A 25,907-nucleotide genomic window follows, 5' to 3' on the forward strand; every position below is an offset into this window, starting at 1 on the left:
ACCATCTGAGCCACCAGGGAAGCCCAGGTTTAATCCCTGACTGGGGAACTAAGAGCCTGCAAACCCGCGCTGCTAAAAAGTAAAATAAAATAAGCCAACCTGCTGTGTTCTGCTGGATGGGAGTCTGTGGAATACACCGACTCCTCCCTCTCACCCTGGGTTTTCCAACAGGTGTGGATCAGCCCTAAGATCCAACCCTAAGCAGGGCTCCCATCTTTCCCTTGGACACAAGAGAGCCTGGCATGACAGAGAAGGCCTGGGTTTTGTAGAAAGACCTGGGTTTTCAGTTTCTCTATTGTGAGAAAGTGGCATAAATTTTGCTTCCCTTCCTCTTTTTAATTTTTTTTTTTTTTTTTTGGGAGAGGGTGAGGGTGGCCACACCACACTGCTTGTGGGATCCTAGTTCCCTGACCAAGGAACAAACCTGGGCCCTCAGGTAGTGAAAGCACAGAGTCAAAACCTCTGGATCGTCAGGGAATTTCTTTCCCTTCCTCTTTTGGACCTCATCAGCACTATTTAGTGGGCTTCCCAGCTAGCCCTAGTGGTAAAGCACCCACTTACTAATGTAGGAGGCCTAAGAGAGCAAAGTTCGATATCCGGGTCAGGAAGATCTCCTGAAGGAGGAAATGATAACCCACTTCAGTATTCTTGCCTGGAGAATACCATGGACAGAGAAACCTGGAGGACTACAGCCCAAAGGGTCACAAAGAGTAGGACACGACTGAAGCGACTTAGCATGCATGCTCTATTTAGCAGCCAGGAAAGTTCAGCTGATAGATATGGGGTTACCAGCTGAAGCAAAGCAAGGAGTTAGAACCAGAACTCAGATTTATGTTTCTTGGACCCTGCAATGTTCTCCTTGGCCTCTTAACCAAAAGCCTTCGGTTCTCCAAAGCAAGAAGAAAGAACTATGAGAGGTCCTGTCGTTTGATTTTTTAAAAAGACTTTCCAACTATTCCACTCACTTGGTATTTCTCAAGTGCTTACTTATGTGCAAAGCTGTATAAGCCAAACCCAGGACTGGTTCCTGCCATCATGGTGCTTTTCTTAACGCCTTCTTTTGCAAATTAGATATCATAACTAGGTACACTATACAGAGGAGGAAATGAAGGCGCTAAGTAATTAAGGACCACAGTGGCTCAAAAGCTAATGTCCTGCACTCCAGGGTTCCCCAATTACTGAGAGAGGGAATAAAAGGTTGCTTTTGTCTGGTATCTGAGCTCATTCTCTCTTGCTTCATTCCCCTCCCCCCGCCCCCCAATTAATAACACATCCTTCCACAGAACCCACTACACCTGGGAGGAGTAGGCCACTCTAGCACAGACCCTTTATTCCGCCTGCGCAATCCAGCTGACTTCCGGCTTCCACTACCCACGTCATCGGGTACCCTCGCTGCGCATGCCTAATAGGAAGTCGGACTATGCCACTTTGGCATACCGAAGGGGGATACTTTCCATGTTTTAAAGTTTAAAACCGACTCCTGATGTTAGACTTCTATTACTCTGGGTCTTTTCAGAATATATAAGTAAGAATAGGGTGGCGGAATATGAAAGGACCGGACGGGAATACGGGCGAAAGCGGAACGGGGGATGGACTCTCCCCTTCGCAGATAATGGGAGGAGCCTAGCGAGGGCAAGTTCTTTCCTTTCGCCGCTGCGGCCGCGGCCATGAGGTAAGCGCTCTCGGGTCTCTGATCCTGGTTGATTTTTACTTTGCGGGGCTCGGTACCGCGGCCCATTACAGGAAAAGAAAGGGCGGAGGCCTCCCTGAAGCGACTGGTCCTGGGGCTTGGGGTAGCCGGAGCACACTAGCGCCCGGCCTCGAGGGAAGGTGGGTAGGGGGACGTCCCGGGAACTCTAGGCCGGGGGAGGGCTGGCTACGCGCCCTGCACGTGTCTGAGGCGACCCACTGGGGCAGAGGAAAGGCGGCGGCGGGGATTGGGCTGTGGCCCCCTTAACTCGCTGGGTCAGTCTGTTATTCGGAGCCCATCTCTGCTTCCATACGACGTAGGGCAGGCCGCGAATAGGCCTCAAGCCTCTGCCTGCCAAAAGTGAGGCAATCCTAGCATTTTGATGCCTTCTGCCCCGTAGACCCATCATTAAGAAAACTTTTAAAGCTAGTTTATTGCTGAGATAAAAGGCAAACAAGCCCAGGAAACAAAAGACTAGACTGGACTAGCAAACGAGCCCAGGAAACAGTCCACTGGCTACAGATTCTTCATGTTAAACACTTTATTTTTCATGCTGGGTACCAGAAAGGGCGTAAGCCCCCTCTTCATTCCAGTTTTATCCGTTAATTTTATTTTCCAGAGGGGAAAACAGACCCACAGACGTTATCTACCGTGGGGTGGGCAGGTTGTGTTGGGGATGCTCAGTCTTGCCCAGGTATGATTTCCAGGACCTGATAGTGTTTTCTGTTGGTCACAGTATGCTCAGGCTTCAGAAGAGGCTTGCCTCCAGCGTCCTTCGCTGTGGCAAAAAGAAGGTCTGGTTGGACCCCAATGAGACTAATGAAATCGCCAATGCCAACTCCCGTGAGTTCTTGGGGTCTGCGTTCCTTCTTTACCCTCTCCATTTCTCATCCTTTGTGCAATGAAAGGTGACACAATTATGTTGACTGTTAACATAGGCTAGCTTACAGTCTGGGGCGGGGGGGGGGGGGGGCGGGGGGGCGGTCTCATCAAATGGAGGAGTCATGAAAATATGGATTGCCAGAGGTTCTCTTCCTGACCTTTTCCAGAATGGCAGGATGGATGTTGATGGCAGCCACTCAGTGTTACATTAATAAATATCGCTAGAGTGGATGTTCTGTTTTATAGCTATGTGAGGAATTTTTGGAGAGAGTACAAGGACTGGGGTGGGGGCAGTGGGTAGAGATGACCGAGGAAATGAAGTGATGAATTGGGATGTTCAAAGCAGAGTATAGAGTGGGCAAGTAGGAATTTATAGCAAAGGAGTGGTGAAGGGGGTCAGTGGATGAAAAAATTACTAAGAGGATGACAAACTATAATGGAAAAGAATATGAAAATACATGTGTGTGTATATATATGTACAATAGTCACTGTGCTATACAGCAGAAATTAACACAACATTAAATCAACTGCAGTAAAATAAATATTTTTTTAAATAAAAATACTAAGAGGAAACAGGTTAGGGGTTAGGGGGTTTCTGGCTGAACTGACCTAACAGGATTCTTTAAGGAACTGTACAGATTGGCCTGTGAGAAGCTTCAGGAGCTGATGAAAGTTTAGCAGGAATCTTTGTCAGTATCAGGGAAATTCTTTTTGTTTGGGTTTGTGGTATTGTAATATGTGCTCAGAAAATCCTTATTTCAGACTGGTAGCTAATAGGTGAGACAGAATCTGAAGGACTAGGCTATATCTGTGTATTATTTTGATCACATATCCCCAAATACGTATATTTGAGTGCTATTAGACATCTAAAAGGATAGAAGTTTTGTTGGTTTTTTTTTTTTAGGAAAGAAATAGAAGGTCCCCAGTTTGCACCATTTTTGAAAACCAGGGATGTGAGCCATGCCTCTGTCATGTCCTGTTTGGACTCTTGAGTTATGACTGGTGGGACTAGGACCCACCTGACTGACCAGGTATATTTGTGATTTCCCAGGCCAGCAGATCCGGAAGCTGATCAAAGATGGGCTGATCATCCGGAAGCCTGTGACTGTCCATTCCCGGGCTCGATGCCGGAAAAACACCTTGGCTCGCCGGAAGGGCAGGCATATGGGTATAGGTAAGTGCGTTCTGTTTATTCCAAGACTTGGGGGAAAGATAGATGATTAAATCTAGACTGGGATAGATTCAGAATCTTTCCCCATTCTGACTTACTTTGAACCCTTTTCTTAGTCCGTTATGCTTGGTGTGTTTTTCTGTCTGCAAATCAGAAAGTTGGCACTGGTGTGGGAATTGATGGTATTGGTAGAAAGAGGTCTCATTTATTGAGCACCTGCACCTTGCCAAGGATCCTACTGGATACTTGAGGAATGTTGTCCTATAAATCCTAACATCGCTTTGTAAGGTCAGCATGATCTGGTGAGATGAAGGTCACACCGCCTTTTTTAAGATCTTCCAGCTTAACTGGTGCAGGCTGCCTCACCTGAGGCATGCCTCAGTGCATGCCCTGGAGTGTTCACATTCTGCCTGAAGTGAATGAGGGATAATTGCCTTGTTTCTGCTCTCTTGAAAATTGAGTAAATGAAAGAAGTTTAATACTTGGGATCATCTGTAAAATGGAAATAACGCTACTTAAGATGAGGTACAACTCTTGGTACATGACTCAGTGGACTATAGAGTGTTGTAGAAGTTAGTGGCTCTTGTTGCGACTAATCAGCTGGCTCTAGTAACCCAGATGCACTATGGTGAGCCTGACTCTTCCTCCTAGGTAAGCGAAAGGGTACTGCCAATGCTCGAATGCCCGAGAAGGTAACCTGGATGAGGAGGATGAGAATTCTGCGCCGGCTGCTCAGACGATACCGTGAATCTAAGAAGATTGACCGCCACATGTAAGTACCTTCTCTTAGGCTCACCAAGATCCATTGCTGCTTTGATGACTTGTTCCTTGCACAGATGCAAGCTCTATCTCATTGGCCTTGGGCAGAGAGCCATGTGTCTTACACTTTTGTTAGGAAAGTTCTTCCATTCTATCCTCCCTGCATATACCATCAGGGTAGCCCAATATCTGCCAGGTGAACTCTTTTATCTCCTAATTGTGCAGAAAGTCTTGGATGAGGGAAAGAATTCTCTGCACCAAGAGGGGAGAGGACAGGAACTCTACATGCTTAGGGGCCTTGTGTAGAAGAGGAGATCACAGACCTACTTCTATTGATGCCATTGTTGACCAGAACCTCTAATAACCCTTGTACCCTACAGGTATCACAGCCTGTACCTGAAGGTGAAGGGTAACGTGTTCAAAAACAAGCGGATTCTCATGGAACATATCCACAAGCTGAAGGCAGACAAGGCACGCAAGAAGCTTCTAGCGTAAGTTCTGAGACGTTAAAAATATGCTAATGTCTAGTCTTGGCTTCCATGCAGTCTATCCAGAATACAGCTGTTGTGTTAGAGATACATACTGCTTGTCCTGTACACACCCGCACACCACCCACCATCAGTGTTGGGGTAGTGTGGGGCTGTTGGTTAGTTGAATCAGCTTTTGGTGTCTCCAGCAGCTCACCCATCTTCTCTTTTCCAGGGACCAGGCTGAGGCCCGCAGGTCTAAGACCAAGGAAGCCCGAAAGCGCCGGGAAGAGCGGCTCCAGGCCAAGAAGGAGGAAATCATCAAGACTTTGTCCAAGGAGGAAGAGACCAAGAAATAAAGTTCTCCCCCTCTTCTCTGTACATAGTGGCCTCGACAATTGCATAGATCACTCATTCAATAAAAGACAAGCCTTTATCTGCCTACCTCTCTGCTTCCAAAGTCTTCAGTGGGGTCTTCACTGTTTATAGGACCAGAACTGAGGACTGGGATACAGACCCTTCCCTGGGTTCCTGCTTTGTTGCTTCCTTGACTCCTAGCCTCTGGTCAGGCTCATGCCCCCTCCATCCATGGTGTGTGGAGGCCTACTTTGAAGGGCGGGACGGAATGACTTATACCCAAGCTTCGGATATTGTGCCTCAAAACTGCCCTTTACAGCAGAGTATGAGTGGCACCTCAGACACGGTCTCGGATGTTGGTTTTTGGTTGGTATTCAGTTGTGAGTTGTTACATTAAAAATGACAGAAAATAATATGCTTGTGCTCCTCAACTGCACTGAGGTTCAAAGTTGCAGTCTGCTGAACCACCACCGATGGTTCAGAAGGTGGTGATCTGAACCTGAACTGCTGACTGCTGTCTGAGCTCTTTAGACAGCCTTAATGAGATAGAATTGAAGCTATCATTTTGAGCATCCCTATTTTTAATTTTTAAACCTTTTTTTCTTTCCCGTCCTTATCAGTACTGTTTCCTGTTTTGTTTTTTGCTTTATAACCATTAAAAGGGGTCCAAAGGAAAAAAAGACTTTCTTGGCAAGAGTTGGAATAAAGGCACATAACACACACTTGTCAAAGCCATTCTGGGTTAACTTTATACTCTTTACAAATGAGAAGTAGGTTTTATCTTCCCTGTTATATGGTAGTAATAAAGTATCTGCTCTATGAGCCTAAGTACTAAGACATTTACATTGACTTGCATTGATTCTCTAACATTCTAAAGTAGGGTACTTGCTTCTCCATTTTCAGATGAGAAAAGAGGTTAAGCCACATGTTGGAGTCACCTGTTCAGCCTGAATTAGTGTTGCATCATTAGGGATGGGGAGAATGAGATGAATAACCTGGCTTGGTTCCCAGGCCTCAAGCTTTGGAAGACTGGGCAAGAGACGTCTGATGGTCAGAAGGATCCAGTCACAGTGGAGAATACCTGAAGAGCTGACTTGAATATATTGAGTGGGTGACAGTTTGAGGGACTGGTGTCCAGGTGGAAGGGATCAGTCAACCAATTAAATACAGAAGTGTCAGCTCCAGTGAGAAGTGGGAAAGAAAGGGGAACAGCTATGATGTGCCCCTCCTGGTTACATCCCTGCCTTCCACCTGTCTTCAGGAGGAACTTTTGGAGTAATGCGAAGGCTAGTAAGGGATCTTAAGGGTGTGTAATGGGCAGGTGTGCCCATCTGCATTTGGCTAAGTGATCTTGAGGGCAGCAGACCTGTCCCCATCTCTGCCTGTAGTCTCCTTATCCAGTCTGGACAGGTGGGGAGATGGGTAACCCAAGGCAGGGAGGTGCAGACAGAACAGTCCAGACAACCTCGACCACCACCCATGTGCATCAGAACCTGGGCTGAGAGGACGCTGATTTGGGCTTGCCTGTTGACACCATAACCAGCCTGTGCATAGAGTATCCATAGGGCCTCCTCTAAGCCTATCATTCCAAATGGGGAAGCTGTGGCCTGGAAGAAGAAGGGCTTTCACCAAGCTGCTTGGAGCATGAGACACCTTCCGGTGCCTGGACCAGAGGAGGAAGGGCATGGAAGGCCCTCCACTTCCTCCAGACAGTAGAAAGATGATAGGAAGGACAGTTAGAACCTTCACTGGGGCTCCTGAGCTTCCGGCACAGAAAAGGGTTGCCATCACGGACCAGGAGATGGTGCTATTCTCTCACAGGTCACAGAAATGAAGTTAAGTGGTAGTTGTACAGTCGTGTCTGACTGCAACCCCATGGACTGTAGCCTGCCAGGCACCTCTGTCCATGGGATTCTCCAGGCAAGAATACTGGAGTGGCTTGCCATTTCCTTCTCCAGGGTCTTCCCAACCCAGGGAATGAACCCGGGTCTTCCGCATTGCAGGCAGATTCTTTACTATCTGAGCCACCAGGCAAGCCAGACCACAGGTCACTGAAGATATAGGAAACTGCCTCACTTTGGTGAGTGGCTGAAGGGAGGGGGAGGGAAGAACTAAGTTGTAGGAGCCTATCTCTTGGGAAGGCTTGCATTTAATCACTTCTTTCTGAAGCTCACTCCAGGCCTAAGTTTACCTCTTTCCACCACCAGCCTCTAACCCCTTTCCAGGCAGTGCCTAGGATGGCCCCCTCAGCAGACAGACCCCCTAAAGTAATCACTGGATCTCTTCCAGTCCTGGAGCCTTGAGAACTTCTAATTAAATGACATGTCCATTTGGGACTTAAGTCATGGTCCAGTGGTTAAGAATCTACCTGCCAATGCAGGGGACACAGGTTTGATCCCTGGTTCCGGAAGATTCTTCATGCTGCGGAGCAATGAAGTCCATGAGCCACAATTACTGAGCCCACATGCCGCAACTACTGAAGCCTTCGCACTCTAGGGACTGTGCTCTGCAGCAAGAGAAGCCACTGCAATGAGAAACCCATGCACCACAACTAGAGAAAACCGGCATGCAGCAACAAATACCCAACACAGCCAAAAATAAATGAATAAAAATTTAAAAAAAAAAAAAAGACATGTCCGTTCTCTCAAGAGCTTGCAACTGGTCCCATCATGTAATTTTTGCATACCCTTTAAAGGAGTTCATGGCCCCAGGTAAAGACTCCCTGAGCAAGTCCAACTCCATTTCTGGAGATGGAAACTGAAGCCTGGAGGGCCCCCCAGAATCCAAGCTTGGCTTGAACGCCAGCACCCACCTTCGATTCCTTCAGATGTGCATGGGTGAGGGGGGGTGACTCAGAGGGGGCCGCACCTGAGAGGTATAAGTACAGCTGCTGCGCCTGGACAAAGGCTAAGGTCCTTGGTCCTCTCTCTGAGATGAACAGATGAACCACCTGGGCTGGTTCCCCAAAGCACAGGGAGAGCTGAGGCGGGAGGTTTGCCCTATCTTCCTCGCACTCTTCAGCAGGTGCCCCCAACGTCCTGTGGATGTTAAGGAGGTGGGGAAGGGAGCCAAAGGCAGTAGTGCTAGTAAGATGGGGGGGCCTTACTCTGTCTGCATCTCCCTGCCTCCACCTCTGGTTTCCATCTTTCTGCCCTTTAAGGCCTCTTGTTTCTGGCCCCCAGACTTCCCCCCTTTTTGCATCTCTCCTAAACCTAGATAACCTTAATCTCTCAGGGTACCCAGGTTAAGCTCAGGCTGAGGAGGGGGGACAGAGGCCACAGACAACAGCCAAATGGTGGGTGGGCACCACCAGGAGGTTGCTGAGCATCCTCCACCCCAGTGGTGGTGTTGCTACTCCTGCCACCCCCAGAGAGGACACAGAGGAGGGCCGCGGCCACAGCGGGGGCACCAGCTGTTCCCGGCCCCCAGGCTGTGAGCCTGCTGTTGGGTGGTTCAGCCACCCGAAAAAGCTGCTGTGTTCAGCAGTGCAGCAAATGAGCTGGGGGGAGGCGGGGGTCCAGGCCAGCTGCCGGCTGGTACAGACACAAGTGGGTGTTCAGAAGGTTTGGCTGGAAGTCTCTGACTGTCTCCAGGGGGTGAGGTCTTGATCCCTGGAGCCCCTCCAGCATCTCCAGGGGTCTTTGTTTCCATCTTACTGGTTTAAGGCCCTGAGGAACCCAAGGTCAAGTTGGGGAAAAGTTGAACTGGGAAGCAAGAGAGAGAATTTCTGAAACCAGCTTGACCATTAATTTGCTGGGTGACCTTGGGCAAGTTATGAGTCTGCTCTGGGCCTCAGCTGCTCTGTGTAAAAAAGGGCCAAGTTTGGGCTGGATAATCTGTATGACCATGGGCAAGCCACCTAATATCTCTAGGCCTCAGTTTCATCATCTGTGAAAAGGGGACACCACCTCTTTCCTCACTGGGTCCTTAAGAGGATAGAATAAAATAAAGTCCCTGGCACAGTTTCCCAGAAATAGTAGGTGTCTATTTGTGTGAGTTCCCCTCTTTTTAAGCCTTTCCACTGGGTCTGTGACCCTTTTATCCAATCCCACCATCAAGGGTCCTAGGAAGGGGAGTCACCCTCCTCCTGCTCCTCCGCTGCCCCCCACCCCCATCATTCCTGGATGAAAGGGACCAAAGAAAGCGTGGTTGGCGACCCAGGGACTGGTCCCACCCGACCCACCTCGATGTGGGGGTGGGGGGCTGGAAGGCAGAACCGGAAGGGTGCCTATCCGGAGGAGCAGGCTCCCACCCGCTCTGCATTCTGGCTTCACGCCGTTGCCCTGGCACCCCCGCAGCCCGCCTCTCCCTCCCTCCGCCCGCCCCTCTGTCTATAAATAGCCCAGGACGTGCTCGCCTGGGCGATGACGCGGCCGGGCGTGCCGGAGGGGAAAGGCGGCTCTGCCGAGCAGGTGGGCGGCGGGCACTGCGGCGGGAGGGGCGCCACCATGGCCCCCTTGCGCCAGGCTCCCAGTGATGGGCGTGACTGAGTCATCTCAGGGCCGCACGGCCCACCAACGTACCTGCCTCGGGCTTAGGGGGCTGCGGGGGCGAGGCTGATCTCGGGTGGATATTGAGGCCGCCAGACCCTGGGTTCGGCTGGTCTCCGGGGGCACCTCTGGGTGGGCAGAAACGCGGAGGTGCGTGCCCGCCCCCTGCGCGACGCAGGTCCACATCGAACCAGAAAATGACCGCAGCCCCACCCTCTCTCCCTCCAGCGTCCACCAAACCTCCTCCTCCATTTCCTCAGATCTGGAGTGAGGAGACTTGGGGACCCTCACTGTCAGGGCCAGCCCGGCCCCTGTATCCCTCCTTTGAGATGAACTCATTCTCCGACCTTCAGGCTGTCTCCTATTTTGGTCCACACCCACAACACCCCCAGGCCACGCCCACCCCTTCCGTTCCCCTGACCCAAGTTGATAGATACATAGAGTAACGAGGTTGGGACAAGAAACATTTAATTAGGGGTCTGGGGGCTCAGCAATGCCCCAGCAGACTCCTCATGCAGCCTCATGTACAGTGGGCATTGGGCCCGCCCCTGGGATATTGCTGGGGGGGGCCTCATGGCAGCAAACAGGGCAGTGTGGCTTGAGTTCCTCCCCCCTCTTAGAGGGAGAGGTAGGGCAGGGGCCAGTGGGTAGGAGGATGTGTCCCTCCCACCACATGGGAGGGTGTGACTGTGCCCAGGATGGGGGTGGCATTGGCTGGCACGATCAAGGGCACAAGAGGCGGCTCTGAGCTTGGAGGTGGGGGGCGGGAAGGGAGGTTGGCACCAGAGAAAAGCAACCTGCAAGGGAGGGGTCCTCTTTGCATGTCCCCACACACCCCCTCCCCTAACGTGCCTACCCCCTTCCCTTTCTGGTGGTCAAACAGAATTCATTGTCTGTCTCCCACTCCCGCTTCCTCCCAGGGCTCTGTGTCCTGGAAAAGGGACCAGATGCAGCCAGAAAAAGGGCCCCCTGCAACGGCAGCCCTGTCCCCCACAGAGCCCCAAGAGAGGGGGTAAGGGAGGGCTATTGCAGGGTCAGTCCTGAGGGTGGGGTTCCTGGGGCAGGCCTGGTAAGGCCTGGGACAGGAACTGAGCGTTCAGATTCCTGACAATGAAATGGGGATTGTTTTGATCAGGTGTGGGCCAGGTGGGATTCTGTGTGCAGGCCGCTCTTGGGTGTGTCCTCTCCTAGTGAACAAGGGTAGAGTGCGGTTGCTCCGTGGGGACTGTCCTACTCGAGGGGACAGCCTCTGATTTGCCACATCCTCCTGAGACCTCAGCCCTCCCCTCCTCTGTCCACCCAAGTTTCAAGTAACAGGAGAGAGAGCTGCAGGACTTTCCTGAGAGTTGATGGAGTGACAGAGGTGATGAGACCAGGGTCCTCTGGCAGCCCTGAGCCCCCTCCCCACCCAGAGCTGGGGCTGAGGGACCCGGGAGGGCCCCACTCCCAAAGTGGCAGCTGCAGGGTCACACACACAAGGGCCCAAGCAGAGGCTCTGTGAGGAGGGGGGGGTGTCAGGCATGCAAAGGTGCGGTAGGCAGGGGCAGACTCTCTGGAAGAGGCAGCCCCGACGTTCCTCAGGAACTTCCTCTCAGGGCTGGACTCTGCATGGCAACTGGACCGGGGGGACCCACCTGGAGTTTTGCTATTCCCTCCCACTTTCTCCTCCTCCCCACCCCCAAGTCTCAGAGCTGCAACCTCTTCAGGGCACCCCAGGACCCCAGAAATAACACCTTTCTCAGTACAGAAGGCTCCCAAGCCATGGTGAGTGGCCCCTAGGAGAGGAGCAGAGGGAACCTCCCCCCCGGGGGGCCAGAAGCGAGGAGGGCTGGGCACGGGCAGGGGTGGCTTCTGGGTTCTCTTGGCTCCTCTCAGATCTCGGTCAGGGCATCGGCTGGAACCAGGCCCCGCTTCTTGCCACTGCTGACGCGGATGAAGCCGTCAGCATCTTTGCTCCTGGCCACGCCCACACAGATCTGAGCGGGAGAGACACAACGCTGAGGCCTGGCACTGCCTGCCCCCCACCCCCCCCCACCCCCGGCCCCGAGTCCTGCTGATGGCTCCCAGGGGGCCCATCCCAGGGGATGATGGGACCAGCATCAGATGTGGTTGGAGCCGGGGTGATGGGAGCAGATCCCATGAGAATCCAGGGCACAGCAGCAAGGACCAGGCGGTCAGCGGACACCGAGCAGCACTTCGGGGCTGACCTTTGAGATCAGCTGGTCTAATGCCCCTGACAAACTCCCCCTTTCCCAGAGGAGGTAACAGCGGGGAAAGGACTTGCCCGTGGTTAACAATAACGTTCAGACCTAAGCCTCTGACTCCTAAACCAGTGCTCTCCCCCCAGCTGTCTCTGACATAACTGAGCCCGTGCCTGTGCTGGCCACCAGCCCCAGTTCCCGGCAGTCCCAGCAGTCTTTCTCTCTTTCCTTGGTGAGAATCTCAGTCCCCTGACCAGAGATTGAACCCAGGCCATGGTAGTGAAAGCCTGGAATCCTAACCACTAGGTCACCAGGGAAGTCCCCAGTCCCACAGTTTATAATCTGCCCTCCCTCCGGCCATCAGGCTCCAAGCCTCCTCCTCCTCCAGGGCGCTCACCCACCTTCCCGCCACTTCTCTCCCTCCTGTGCCAGCCTCCCCAGCCATGCAGGGGCCAGGTTCTCACCTGGTTCTCCTTGAGGCTCATGTAGCCTTGTTCCTTGTTCCCGGAGAAGGGTTGGCAGCAGCGCCAAACATTCTCGCCCGGCCTCACCCGCTGCACAAAATTGGCTGGGAAGAAGCCAACCCGGTCACCAATCTTGCCCTGGAATGAGGCTGGCAGTGAGCGCTGTGCTGCCCCAACCAACTGCTTTCTCTAGGCCTAATATCCACTCAGAGCCAAGGCCATCATCCTGTAGATCCTGGGTTCTTTGTGTTTGAGCCCTTAGTCGGGGGGCTTCTGGGTTGGGAAGGGCACAAGGTAGGCAGAGGGACAAGACTGGGGCACGGAGGGGTGAAGTAAAGGCAAGACCTGAGGGTGAGCCTAGGCCTGGCTAGGTCGTGGAGGAAGGGGGTTATTAGGGAAAGCGCCCTCTATGGGTCTGGGCTAGTCGGGTGCCTACCACTGCTCACCCTCTGCTCCCCACCCTGCCACATCACCTTCCACCAGTCCTCGTTAGAGTCATCCACCAGCATGATCCGGTCTCCAGGCCTGGGACAAGAGAGTCGGGGGGTGGGGGGGCGTAGCATGTGGGGCAGGAGGGACCTGCCCGCCCTGCATCCCAACAGTCCTCGACCCCCAGGTCCCCTGCAAGAGTGCTCGATGGCCCCTGTGTGACCATAGGTACACAGACACTGCCGGACAGAGGCCTGGCAGGGGCAGGAGACATGGCATCAGTACCCACCCTCTTGGACCCTGGCACCTCTGTCTCATCTGGGGGCTCAGTAGCCTCCAGCATGCCAGGCAGAGGTTCCTGAAGGTCCCCCTCACACTCATGTTCCAAGGTCTGGGAGCGCAGAGCCCTGAGGTTGGAGGCAGGCAGCGCCCTGGGGTGGGGGCAGAGGTAGGGGGGAGGCTGGGCCGCTAGAGGACTTACTGCAAAGCCAGGTCGTTGTTTTCCTGGGGCAGAAACTTGTAGAGCGCCACGTAGGAGTACATGGGCCCCACATCCTTCCGGAGGGGAGGCCTGGGGGGCTGTGGAAAAGCTCGGGGTCATTGCTGGGAGAAGGACAACTTTATTACTCCACCCACTCTCCCCTTGCCCTGATCTTGCCTACCCTGGGGCTAGGACATGGGCCAGTGACAGGGAGAGGTCAGAGTCTCCTGCCTGCTGCGCTCACACACCCCTGAGGGACTGGGCCAGGGATGGGAAGGGGAGCCTCCTCTTCCTGCTGCACTGGGACTGCCCACCCTTGGGGAGTAGGAGTGGGCTCAGTAGGCATGGGGTCAGTGTTGGGAGGGGTAACACCCCTGCCTCCCATGCCTACTGACCCTGGTATTGCCCATCCCCACTCACCCTGGCATTGCCCATCCCTGTAGATTGAGGAAAAATGATGGCACAGTGAGACTCCCACTCAGCATACTCTCACCCACCTAGGGATCAGTGACAAGAAGGATGTCCCCTTCCCACCTGGCCTGCCGAGGCTCAGTGCCATCCCAGCCTCACCTGTTGTCCTGGGCTCTTCTCCTCTGGTCCTGACCCTTCGCTCTCGGCTGGGGCTGTGAATACTGGAGATGCCGGGGTGGGGCCAGAGTGTGAGGCTGCAGGTGGTGGCCCACACTGTGCTCCGCGCCTGCCCCTGGTCCCCAACCCCACTCACCGCTGTCGCCAGGGCCCTCCTCTGAGCTGCGGATGCTGCCCTCCCCATCCTCGGTGAGCTCATCCCGCTCGCTCTGGGGACACAGAGAGGGGAGGGCTCAGCCCCCCACCCTCTGGGACTCCCGCCCCCCCCACCTTGGTGTCTCTCATACCAGGCTCCTTGTGGGGGACTCAGAGGTGCTGCTGAAGCTGGAGCGGTTCATCAGGGCCAGGGAGGTGCCATAGCGCAGGGTCTCATACACGGGGTCTACCTTCCCACTGGCCCCTGCCGAGGAGTCACCATCAAGGCCGGGCACCTGGCTGCCCTGATCAGCCAGCCCTAAAGTGAATTCTGCATGCCCCTCACCTGCCCCTCCCAAGTCTCCCTAATTGCAGTGAGAACTCCATGTCCTCCCATGGTGCCCAGGCACGAGCCTGAAGTATCCTCGACCCCTCAACCTCCGCACTGTTTGTGTTCACTCCATCATCTTGTCCTGCCTCCCGAACAAGTCTAGCATCTGCTCACATCTCTTCATCTCCACGGCTGCCAGCCTGATCCAAGCTACCAAAATGGCAACCATCATAGCTTCCCCATGGTCTCCCTGCTTCTCTCCAGCCCCTCCAATCCACACAGTAGCCAGAATGCTCTTGTAAAAACACAAAAATTGACCTTAGAATAAAGTCCAAAGACTTGTGGTTACTGAGAGGGGGTGGGGGAGGGATAAATTGGGAGTTTGGGATTAGCAGATACAAACTGTTATATAGAGAACAAATAAACAACAAGGTCCTACTGTATAGCACAGGGAACTATATACAATATCCTGTGATAAACCATAACGGGAAAGAATATGAAAAAGTATGTATATATATATATAAAGAATGTATATAACTGAATCACTTTGCTGTAAAGCAGAAATTAACACAATGTTGTAAATAACTATACTTCAATAAACTAAACTTAAAAAAAAAGAATTAAGTCCAAAGAACACTCTTAAAAGGGACCCTAAGGCCCTGTACCCAGGGTTCTATCTCACCCTCTCACTCCCAGCCTCATTGTCCTTTTTCTGCCCCTTCCTGCTTCTGGTCTGCCTTCGGTCCACACTGGTCTTCCCCAGATCCTCAGGTTAATTCCGAATCCTTCAAGTTTCCTTGATGCCTTCTTTGTCTCTGCGGATGAGGTGGATGCCTTTTTATCCTCTCTTTGCTTCCTATCCTTAGGTTTCAGGCATTCACCAAATGGTGGCTAATTGATGACTTGTGTGATTATCTATTGCATGTCTAGCTCCCTTACTAGACCATGAGCTTGTGTCCCTGTGTCTAGCACAGTGCCTGGCACTTAGCAGGTGCTCAATAAAGTTTTTGTTGAAGGATGGATGGATGGATGAACAGATGAATCAACTCTAAGTTCAGGACAGGAGCTACCAAAGAATTAGGGGGAGGGGAAGATGAAGAAAAATCTAAAAAAATTAAAAGGGAGCAGTAGCAATGCCAAGAACAGGCAGTGCCAGTGTAACTCAAAGCCCATCTGAGGAGTGTGTGGGTCTCTCGTCACACCACGGGGATGAGGGGCAATGCTGGACACTCACCAGTGGGTGGGGACTCCTTGCTCATGGCACAGGCTGGTGGAGGCTCATGTACCAGGAGTGGGGAGCTGAAGTTGCGGCGGAAGGAGGAGGACTGTGGCAAAAGCAGGCAAAGAGAGGGTATAGAGAGGTCACGGCCCCTGAGAGCTTGGCCTTCCCCAAGCCCAAGCACCCCTCGACCTGAGCAATCAGCCGAGTGGCACTCAGAGCCCCGGAAGCCAAGCCTGGGAGCATCAGTCAGCCATCTCCACGTGGTCCCCACTCACCGTCTTGCCTGGGCATTTCTGGCGGGAGATCTCCTCGGAGCACCAGAGGTGGACGCTGACTTTGCATGTCTTACACCGCAAACCCTGCTTGGAGTTTCCTGCGAAGAACAAGAAGGGTGATCAGCGACAGGGGGTGGTCAAGATAGGCTGCATCCATGGACAAGGAGCAAAGGAGGTAGGTTAGGGCGTTGGGGGGAGCAAGGGATTGGGCTTCCTCATGCCAGCCTGGGGCTGTGCTCTGAGGCTGACCCCGATACAGTCAGGGTGGAGCTGACCCCGAAGCCTGAGTTGTTAGTAAATCCTGAGACCCCACCCACCCCCAAGGTGCTGCGTGTCCGCCCACGGGGAGGGGCGCAGTTAGGACTGGGGCCATGAATAGCTGGAGCCTCGACATCCGGCAGTCCGTTCCATGGGCCCACTCCCCACACCCACCCTGGCCCCTTCTGTTGCCACCCAGGCACCTACCCACAATGAGCTGGCGGCACAGCTCACAGGGGCTGGCTCGCTTGAAGACATGTTCCTGGAAGCTGTGCAGTCTCACTGGTCTGAGTGTCGCCAGGGGGCGTGGGACTGGGCAGGGGGATGGGGCGGGGGTGGGCAGGCCCCGGTCTGCGGAGGCTGGTGGTGGGGTAGGAGGGGGCAGCGGGGTCGGGGGCGTCAGCAGCACCTCGGTGGGGCACTTAAGCTCAGAGCCGGAGCGAAATAAGAAGTTCTCAACGCTCTTACTTCGGAGGATGGTCTTGAGAGAAAGAGAGCGCTTGAACCGCTGGAGCTGAGAGAGGAAGAGGGATGGTGAGCCTGGAGGGGGCTGGCTCCCGGGGGTCTCTCCTTGGCCAGCAGCAGCCTGAAGGTGAGAGCCAGAGGTGATACAAAGCTTCTCGTGAGAGAGAGGCTGCCAAGTTCCAGAAGGTAGGTCACCACCCCAGATGCCCACAAGAGCCAGGCAGGGAACCTCCTCTAGCAAAGGAGTTCTGACTGGACAGGCATAATTAGGAATGGTGGGGACTGTGGCAAACTGCATGGCCGGCAAGTAGCTGCTTGTCTCCTCTACCAGCTGAGGCTAGTCTATATGCGCAGCCCAGCATTGCCAGGGTTCCCAATTTTTAAAAAGAAATCTAGACTTTTATAAAGGTAATTTTTTTTGGTAATTTTATTTTATTTTACATGGCATGTGTAATCTTAGTTCCCCCATCAGGGATCAAACCTGTGCCCCTTGCATTGGAGCATACAGTTTTAACCACTGGACCACTAGGGAAGTTCCATATAAGTGTGATTTTTTAATAAAAAAAGATTAATCCGCTTAATGAACTTCTAAGCTTTAAAGTCAGTTAAGAGGGACTTCCCTTGTGGTTCAATAGTTAATATTCTGCGTTTCCACTGTGGGGAGTGAGGGTTGGGAGGTGATGAGGGGGTTGGGGGGTGATGAGCAGGTTGGGGGCATGGTCATGGGAAAATCCCCCATGCCGCGTGGCCAAAAAAAAAGTCAGTTAAGAAATTGAGACTCTTAAAAAAAAAAGAAAAGAAATTGAGACTCTTATGTGAAATTGAATAGAAACAAATTCAAGAGATTTTATTCCCTTTTTTTCTTTGCAGAAATGGTAGTATATTATTTCTCCTGTACCTTGCTTTTTTTCACTTAACAGTAAATCTTGGAAATCATTCCACACCAATACACAAAGAGTTTCAGCATTCTTTTTTTATGGCCACACAGGAATTTCGTTGAATAGGTGTACAATTTACTTGAGTTAACAACATAATACTTTGGGGGCCAAACAAAACATGCCAAGTCCTCAGTTCTTGAACAGGGAGAGGGGGAGTGGTCGCTCTGGACGCTCATCCTCAGTGTTGATTCTCCCTCCCAAACATCTTTCCAGCCCATCCCTTGCAACATCTCAGCACCCCCAGAACCCTGCCCTAGTTCAGGCTCTGGCACCCTCAGTCTGGTTCAGGGCTGTAACTCTTTGCCTTCACCTTGCCCATCCCCACCTGTTCTCCGTGCAGCAGGAAGGTGACCCCTGACAATGCAAAAACCATTCATGGCTCCTCAGGACTCAGTCAAGGCCTTTGTGCCAGCCAGGGCACTACTACTTGGTCAAACTCACCGTTCCACCCCATGCCTTCCACCTGAGTTCAGACATAATGAGTTGAACTCATCTGTATTTTATGCTTCTGAGCATTTGACATGCTTGTCCTCTTCCCTGCCTTATCCACTTGTCTCGCTTTCTATCCTCAGGGTTTCCTGTGACTATTCTTCCCCGGGGGAGCTATCTCCTCTGTAGGAATTCCTTTTAGTGGGACCACAGGAGAGCTCTGATCAGGTTTATGTTTTGTCGTTTACTTCTCACTCCTCCAGGAGGTTGTGAGCCCCTGGAGAGCAGGGAAAGTTGCTTTAAATCCCCATAATGGGCTTCAGCACATAGAAGATGCTCATTTCATGTTTGTGGAATAAATGATGAGCAAGTGGCTTGAACCCTAAACAGAGTGCATGTTCTGGAGCATAGGGTGGATTCTGCACGAGGCTAGAGCACTTTGGCCAGCTGATGTGAAGAGCTGACTCATGGGAAAAGACCCTGATGCTGGGAAAGATTGAGGGCAAAAGGAGAAGGGGGCCACAGAGGATGAGATGGTTGGATGGCATCACTGACTCAATGGACATGAGTTTGAGCAAGCTCCTGGAGTTGGTGAAAGACAGGGAAGCCTGGCATGCTGCAGTTCATGGGGTCGCAAAGAGTCGGACACGACTTAGCGTGGGAATAACAATGACAAAGAGCTATTTCTACTGCTCACCCGAACACACGCTTATTCTGCCTGGAATGAAATCTGGACCGCTCTACCCAGACCCTTGCCCCACCCACCTCCTGTTCAGAGCCCTTTCTCCTGCCCACTTCTTTTCACCAGTGATTAAAAAAAAAAAAAAAGATGGGGGAAGGGGCCATAGGGCAGGGAGACTTGGCCCAGGTTCCCAGCTGGGATACCAGGCGGCCTATGTGCCAAGGTTGCCGGCTTGGCAGCCATGCCAAGGGGATGGAAGTGGAGACCCCTCTAGCCCTGGGGAGGCCAGCAAGCCAGAGGACAAAGGGGAAGCAGAGGGGGAAATGTTTGGGCACAAGGTGGGTCCTGGTGTGCCAGCTGAAAAGCCAGACAGAGCCCTGGGGTGACTGGCATGTTGAGTTGCCCAGCTCCTTCCAAATCCAGTTTCCTGGCCAGCACTGTGGGCTTCTTTGTGTGTCTCTGAGAAGCAGGGCCTCAGGCCCCAGATGCCAGGGTGTTGGGGCAGAGGTGGAAGCCCAGAGGGACAATTAATTAGAACACAAATGTGTTCTACGGGCCAAACGTGGCTCTGGAGGCTCTGGCAGGCCTGGAGGCATGGGGGAACCAGCCACCGCTCTGCCCAGGGGCTGTGGGCACACAGCACAGGTCTCTGGGAGGATGGGCTGAGGGTGGGGGCAAAAATGAAACCTGCTACCTGAAGGCCAGTCACTTCACTTCCTCTCTCTGAGCCTCAGTTTCCCTACCCCCAAGAAGAAGGAGTCAGGATTAGATGCTCTCTAAGCAAGACAGAAAGCAAAAACCTGAAAACCCAAAAGCAAAAACCTAAACTTATGGGGGACTTCCCTAGTGGTCCAGTGGCTAAGGGAGGGCGCCCAGCCTCGATCCCTGGTCGGGGAAGTAGATCCCACATGCCGCAACTAGGAGTTTGAATGATGCAACTAAAACAGAGGCCCGGTGCAGCCAAAATAAATGAATATTAAAAAACAAAACAACAGAAAACTAAATTTATAAACATAAATTTATATGTTATGTTTATATGTTTATATGAGAGGTGGTTATTATCAGAGTCCTGGAATGGATATGCAGCATTTCATTAACCTTCCACCATCCTCTGAGGTGGTGACAGTTATTGTCCCACTTTTCAGGATGAGGAACTGAGGGGTTAAATTACTCACTCATCATGAGTCCTCAGCTGCTAAGGAGCAGGGCTGGGACTTGAACTAGTGGCTTTGGCTACTGAGTCAGAGGAGTAAGGCACCCTCTGCCTTGGCCCTTAATTCTGCCCCTCAGTTGTGCCATGGGCTTGTCATGAGATGTAAGCTTAGAAAGACTGGCCACCTACAGCAGTGCCCACCCTGCACTGCTCTGGCTACAGCCCCTTGGAATTGTTGTCTGACTCTGTTGGTCACCTCTTGTGACGGCAAGAACACCCTCTCTTGGGACAGTCATTCCATCTTTGGGCAGCTGCAATCGCTGGAAAGTGCTTCCCTATATAGAGTTGAAACCTGCCTCCCTGCCTATCAGCCCTTGTTCCTCCCTTGGCTCCAGAAAGGGCTACTCCCGCTTCCGCACATCAGTTCTTCAAATATTTGAAGACATCAATCATGTTCCCCCCTTCCGGGGCCATTATTTCCAAAGTAATCCGCACAGGATGAGGTTTCAAGCCTCCCTTCTGTCAAGCCTGTGCCCTCTCCTGGTCCCTGCCTGGCCTTAGTGCCGCTGCAGGGGACCAGAGGCCTCTGGAACAGACTGTTCCCCAGCCGGGGCAGTCCGGACTCTGCCCCAGATCCCAGGAGGGTGGAGAGGCAGGAAGGAATAACACCTGGGGTGGCTGGCGGATGTCAAAGGCTGTGGCTGGAGGGCAGATGCAGGCATCTCTGCCAAATGGCTTAATGCCTGCCCACTCCAGAGACATCTGCCTAGGCCACCCAAACCTCATCTGGGCTCAGCCTGGCCAGGTGTTTCCACTCCCGGGACTCCTAGTTTCCAGGGAAGACCTCCCCACTACTATCTTCTTGGTGCCCCTACTGTCCCAGGACCCTGACATGAGAAGTTGCCATATACCCTGGCAAATGGGCACATCTGCATCCCACCTCCTCTCCACCTCCCACCCAATCACCGCCAAAGCACCAGGAGCTTGTCTGGCTTGGAGCCTGGACCACCAGGCCTGTCATTCTGAGTCCCCTCTAGGAGGCAGGGCCTGGCCTGCCTGCCTCCTCCCCACCTCTCCACACCCTGGATGGTCCTTTCTTCCCTCGGTTCCCACCAGCTCCTGAAAAGGTATTAGGCAACTGGCAGAGGGGGTGGCAGATGTGACACAAGCTGATTCAGATGGCAGAGCTGGCATGGCAAGGTTTTCCCAAGAATGGCACCGGAGGGGGTGATGGCAGACCCCATGAAGTAGGATGGGATGGGGACCCAGAGAGGGCAATGCTGACACTAGGAAGCTCACGGAGTACCTTAGGTTTAGGAGTGACACCCAACCTTAGAGTGGGCAGGAGGCTGAACTTGGGCTGCAAGAAATTCCCAGGGGCCCCCCAACACTGATAAATAAGTCTGGAATGTTGGCTTCACTGCCTAACAGGCACCAGCCTCCTCTTGTACCTGCCTCAAACTGAGCTGGGTGGGCAGCAACCAACCCTCTCCCTTACTTCCCCTCCACCACCACAGTTTGAAGACAGAAGCTTCCTTGGGACAAGCTGAGATGGGGGGATGGAAGGAGGCTGGCAACGGTTCTGAATTCTCTCTGCCCACCTCTGCTCTCCTGTGTACCTTCCCCCCAGACCCGAAGCCCAGCCCGTGTTGTTATTACGGAGCCCTTCGTAAGTGAGGTACAGGAAGGCGGGCAAAGGGGCAGGGATCCAACTGACCTGGTACAGAGGGACCAGGCCACGTGCACACTCCCTTCCTTCCCTGCTCCTCAGATCCCCATGGCTCAGATCCAGAGGTGATGGAATGAGATGGTCCTTGGGCTGGGAGGAAGGAGGTACAGACGTGCCAGGCCCTGACAGCCCCCTCCCCACACAGCTGCGCTTGCTGAGGCAGCGCTGCCCAGCACTCCTGCCTGCCTTCAGAAAGCCCTTAAGGAGGAGGCGGAGTGGCCAGGCCATGGTGTGGGAAACCTGAGAGGCCCCCAATGCCCTGGGAAGCAAGCAGGGAGACTGTATGTGTCTGTTCAGGGTGATTAGAAGATAACTGAGGCCAGGAAACTGAGTTCATTCTGGAACTCAGAATGGGGCTCTGTTCCTGGGACCCTCTGCTTGAAAGAAGCTGTCACCGTTATTTCAAGCAATACCCTCCCACCTCAACACCTCATTCCTCTCCCAGTAGACTTGACTCTCTGAAGGGGAGTTAACTCTGTGGTCTGAGAGCCCAAGGTTTCCAGTTCTCAGAAGGGAGCGGGAGAAGGTCAAGCGCGAATCTGAAGTCTTGGACATGGAGACCCACTGGGTCCCTCCGGTTTAGGGACGGGACGCCTACCTGGGGTGCCTCAGCCAGACTCCATCCACTTTGGCCCTACTCATCTTTCCTTGGTCATTCCCTGGATGACCTTGACCTTGAATTAACCTCATATCCTGGGAAGTAGTCCAGACAGAATTAGGAGGAGGATGGGCATGGGAAATAGCTATAGATGAACTAGTGATACCAGGGGGAGCCAAGGATGTCACCCATTTCTGGTCCCGGCTGCCCCCCTCCTCATCTGGGTAACAGAAGCCAAGTGGGAACCATTTACCAGGGTGGAAAGGAAAGGGTAACCTTGGCCTAAAGTCTGGGGAGGGGGCAGAGAGCACTGCCCCTACTCTCCCCATCCCCAGGGACCCTGCTCAGGTTGCTTCCCGCAGAACTTCTTGTTGGTCAGCATCTAGAACTTGGGGAGGCAGTAGACAGATTCGATGTGGGGGTTGCAGAATGTGAGCCCTGCTGTGTTCTCCGGGCCCCCTCCCCGCCCCCAGCCCCTTCAGCGCCTGGAGTCTGGGCTGCGCCTGACTTCACTGGGGAATAATTTATTCATTGTGACTCCCGCAGGAGTAACAATCATACATAATTAGGGTTAATTATGACATTCATTAATTATGATGACTTCCCTTTTTGCTTCTACCCGCTCCCCACGCCCCCACTACCACCCAGCCCCCGTCCCGCTGGCAGGGTGGGGGTGGGGCTGCCTGTCTTTCTGTTCCGGAGCCGCAACGACAGTCCGCGGGTCCCCGCCCGTGATGGCCCGCGCTGCCGCAACCCCCAGCGCGAACTCGGAAGCTGCGCACCCCGGGGCCGCGGGCTCACGTCGCCGAGCCTAACCGGGCTGGGAGGAGGGAATGTCGGACTGCGGCGGGTCAGAGAGAGCCATCTAGAGACTCTGAGATAAACAAGCAGAGAGCCCGAGAGAGACTCACAGAGAGACACTAAGGCAGAGACAAACAGGTTGTAGAGACACGTTCAGAGAGACACGGGCAGAGAGAGAGGGACTGAGCTACAGGCGGAGACCCGGCGGACACAGGAAAGGTGCGCCTGGCGCGCACACTCGGGCGCGTACACCGGCCCACACCCGCTACACACCGCTACACACTCCCTCCGCTTTCGCTGCGCCGACTCCCTCCAGCAAAGCCGAGTTACAACCTCCCTGGAGGGTCGCGGGGGAGCTCCGCTCATCACGCGCGCAAGGGCGTGTCGTGTTTGAGTGATGGGAGCTGTTTGCGGTCCCTCATCCGAACCTACGGCTCCTGGATCGCCGCGCGGAGCGTTAGGGGCCACACGGGCCCTTCGGTGACTCCAGGGCACCAGAGGCCACAGTGGTAACTGAGTCGGGAGGAGGATGCCCCGGCTGGGGGCGCTCAGGGCAGGGGTCCAGGCCTCGCGCCTCTCGAGTTACCTTGGTTTCTTGGAGGGCAGAGACGGTCCCCGGGGGGGTGTGGGTGGCCGCGTCATCCGGTTCGTTCTCCTTCTCGCTCATTTCGGTCATGGTTAGGGGAGACGGGAAGAGAGGGTGCCGAGACCCGACGGCAGCCCACCTGGAAGCAGGCTAAGGGTGGTAGGCGTCTTTCCGGGACCTGAAGCCCTTAGAGACAGCCCCCCAACCCAGTGAACCCCTGGAGAAACCCGCCCGGGCAAAGCAACCCCCACTCCCGGGTGCGGGCGGAGAAAGTTCCTGGGTTGGTGGGTGAGAGGAGGCAATTATACGGAGCCGAGGGAGCAGGACGACCCCAGGAGTGAGGATCAAGGGTCTGAAGAAGATGCTGCTCCGAGCGATGGGAGGAGGAAAGTGGGGACTCGGGCAGGAACCGAGGGAGGGAGCGATGGAGCTGTCAATGTCCGGCCCGCTCCGCTGTCCTCTGCTCCCGCCCCCCACCCCCTCCCCCTGCCCCTCCCCTCCCCCCGCTGGCCCCAGCCGGGCACCCGGCGGCCCCTCCGCCCAGTCCTCGCCTCCTAACTTTGATTTAGGAGGTCGCCTGGTCCCTCCCCCTTCCCTCTGCCTCTCCCCCGCGCCGCTATGCAAATCAGGTTCTAAGCTATTGGCTGCCGCGGTGGCCAGGACGGCGAGCTGGGCGGAGCTTGGGGGGGCTCGACAAGATGGGGAGGAGCTTGGAGGGTAAAGAAGTGGAGGGGACAGTTTCCCACTGAAAAATCCGGAATGGGTGTGGGGGGGCATGACAAGGTTGAAGGAAGGTTCAGGAGATCATATTAGAGTCTGGAAGGGTTAGAGGAGGATAGAAATAGGTTGGAACTGCAGAAGGAGAGCTGAGAATGAGATGAAGGTAGGACTTCCTGAGAGTGAAGAATGGGGACGCTTCCACCTCATTAACTGGATGTCTCTCTGCCCTATAGACATTCTCTCCAAATGTACACATTCTTGAACTGTGCAGTAGGGGTTTCTTCTGCAGAGTATGGACAATTTAACACCATGTGTCAAAAGCCAGCCCTGTCCTGGAAAGCAGGACAATGACATGGCTTTCCAATCCTGTTGTCTGGACTTCAGCAGAGAAGAGGCCTCAGTTCCCACACTTGAGGTCCCCAAACCTCTCCAAGACACTGCCCCTCCTAAAGATCCTATCACAAGTGAAGTTAGATGGGGGTAGGGAGAGGTGGACCTTCCAAAGAGTCTTCTGTCCACTTGACCTGAAGCTACCTCTGCTAATGCATATCGCTCACCTGCCATTTCCTCAACATCTCTGCTCTCCCTTCCTGGCCCTTCTGGCCCTTCATCTCTGGGCCTGTCCAAGAAAATGGAGGGAGGTTGGAGATTGAGAGAATCCTTCCCTGGGTGTGGGTGGAGAGACTTCTGGGTCTAAGTCTCCTTCCTCCTCATCTGCTGTGAGTGATGAGATGAGGAGTGGGTGGCACTCAGAAGGGTCCTGCCTTTATGCCAGCCCTGGAGGAGGGTCTGAACCCTGTGTCCCTCCTTCCCACCCACCCATGCACACAGCCATTCATGTGATCTCTTGCTTCCTCAAGATGAGCTCACGTTGGAGTTGGAGCACTGCTCAGGTTACAGCATCTAGGGAAAGAGATTTATTTGCCAGTGGCAGAAGTAGGACAAGGGCAGACGGGCGGGTTTGTGGTTATGGGGGCTTAGTCTCCTCCCCCTCCAGATCCACAAACAGCAGACTCTCTGAGTGCTCGCTTTCCTAAAAGGAGTTTCCACAGAAGCTGACCTCAGCCCTCAGTCCAGTTTCCCCAAAAGCCCATTCATGATCAGCCTCTCCTGTTCCCCTCTGAGGGCCACCATCTTCCCTCCAGCCCAGCACAGGTCAGCCCAATAAACCCCTCCCTAGGCAACTCAGACTTAGGAATGCTTGGAGCACCCTGAGATGGTATCATCAGGCCTCTATCTCTAGCACTCTTGAGCTGGAACAAACAGGGGCTTCTTCTGTGTTTGGAGACCTCCTGAGGGATGTATGTACCTCTGTGTGTGTTAGTTGGTCAGTCGTGACCAACTCTTTGTGACTCCATGGACGATAGCCTGTCAGGCTGATCTGTCCATGGAATTCTCCAGGCAAGAATACTGGAGTGGGTTGCCATTTCCTTCTTCAGGGGATCTTCCCAACCCAGGAATTGAACCGAGGTCTCCTGCATTGCAGGCAGATTCTTTACCATCTGAGCCACCAGGAAGGTACCTCTATTTCCCCTCCAAAGAACTGAGGCTCTGGCTTCCTTCGAGTCCAATAACTGGGTAGGCACTAATTCGCTCGACCTTGGGT

At 53.7% G+C, this 25,907-nt stretch overlaps 2 protein-coding genes across 7 annotated transcripts; one reads left to right on the plus strand and one right to left on the minus strand.

Annotated features, from left to right (window-relative positions):
* The first annotated feature begins 1,548 nt into the window (after positions 1-1,548).
* Positions 1,549-5,405, plus strand: RPL19 (ribosomal protein L19). 2 transcript variants are annotated; one of them, XM_043904390.1, is made up of 6 exons: positions 1,549-1,672; positions 2,427-2,533; positions 3,624-3,746; positions 4,395-4,515; positions 4,883-4,993; positions 5,205-5,405. In XM_043904390.1, exons 1-6 carry the CDS (start codon positions 1,668-1,670, stop codon positions 5,326-5,328), a joined length of 591 nt encoding a protein of 196 aa, XP_043760325.1. In that variant the 5' UTR covers positions 1,549-1,667; the 3' UTR covers positions 5,329-5,405. The 2 variants fall into 2 exon arrangements, with proteins under 2 accessions (XP_043760325.1, XP_043760326.1); XM_043904391.1 differs by lacking the exon at positions 1,549-1,672 and adding an exon at positions 1,700-1,830.
* Positions 5,406-10,267: 4,862 nt separating this feature from the next.
* STAC2 (SH3 and cysteine rich domain 2) lies at positions 10,268-24,143 on the minus strand. Of its 5 annotated transcripts, none has more exons than XM_043904398.1 (12): positions 23,582-24,143; positions 16,669-16,714; positions 16,408-16,560; positions 15,943-16,040; positions 15,680-15,770; positions 14,267-14,379; positions 14,116-14,188; positions 13,962-14,023; positions 13,392-13,489; positions 12,955-13,006; positions 12,482-12,619; positions 10,268-11,792 (listed from the first exon to the last, which is right to left on the minus strand). In XM_043904398.1, the coding sequence occupies exons 1-12, from the start codon at positions 23,669-23,671 to the stop codon at positions 11,688-11,690; spliced, it is 1,119 nt and encodes a 372-aa protein (XP_043760333.1). In that variant the 5' UTR covers positions 23,672-24,143; the 3' UTR covers positions 10,268-11,687. The 5 variants fall into 5 exon arrangements, with proteins under 5 accessions (XP_043760333.1, XP_043760331.1, XP_043760328.1 ...); XM_043904396.1 differs by having other exon boundaries at positions 16,669-16,786; XM_043904393.1 differs by adding an exon at positions 21,585-21,686 and having other exon boundaries at positions 16,408-16,714.
* Between the last annotated feature and the right edge of the window lie 1,764 nt (positions 24,144-25,907).

This window comes from Cervus elaphus, chromosome 5, assembly GCF_910594005.1.
Source record: "Cervus elaphus chromosome 5, mCerEla1.1, whole genome shotgun sequence".
NCBI classification, from domain to species: domain Eukaryota; kingdom Metazoa; phylum Chordata; class Mammalia; order Artiodactyla; family Cervidae; genus Cervus; species Cervus elaphus.

What these genes read in the sequence shown, in the direction of transcription:
- RPL19 (XM_043904390.1), top strand. An exon ending in AATCGCCAATGCCAACTCCC is followed by an intron (nt 2,534 to 3,623) that starts GTGAGTTCTTGG and finishes GTGATTTCCCAG; the next exon opens with GCCAGCAGATCCGGAAGCTG. An exon ending in AAGAAGATTGACCGCCACAT is followed by an intron (nt 4,516 to 4,882) that starts GTAAGTACCTTC and finishes TGTACCCTACAG; the next exon opens with GTATCACAGCCTGTACCTGA.
- STAC2 (XM_043904393.1), bottom strand. Translation starts at nt 23,671, where the DNA reads ATGACCGAAATGAGCGAGAAGGAGAACGAACCGGATGACGCGGCCACC. An exon ending in AGAAGAGCCCAGGACAACAG is followed by an intron (nt 13,490 to 13,961) that starts GTGAGGCTGGGA and finishes GCTTTTCCACAG; the next exon opens with CCCCCCAGGCCTCCCCTCCG. An exon ending in TGAGCCTCAAGGAGAACCAG is followed by an intron (nt 11,793 to 12,481) that starts GTGAGAACCTGG and finishes TCTCCCGCTCAG; the next exon opens with ATCTGTGTGGGCGTGGCCAG.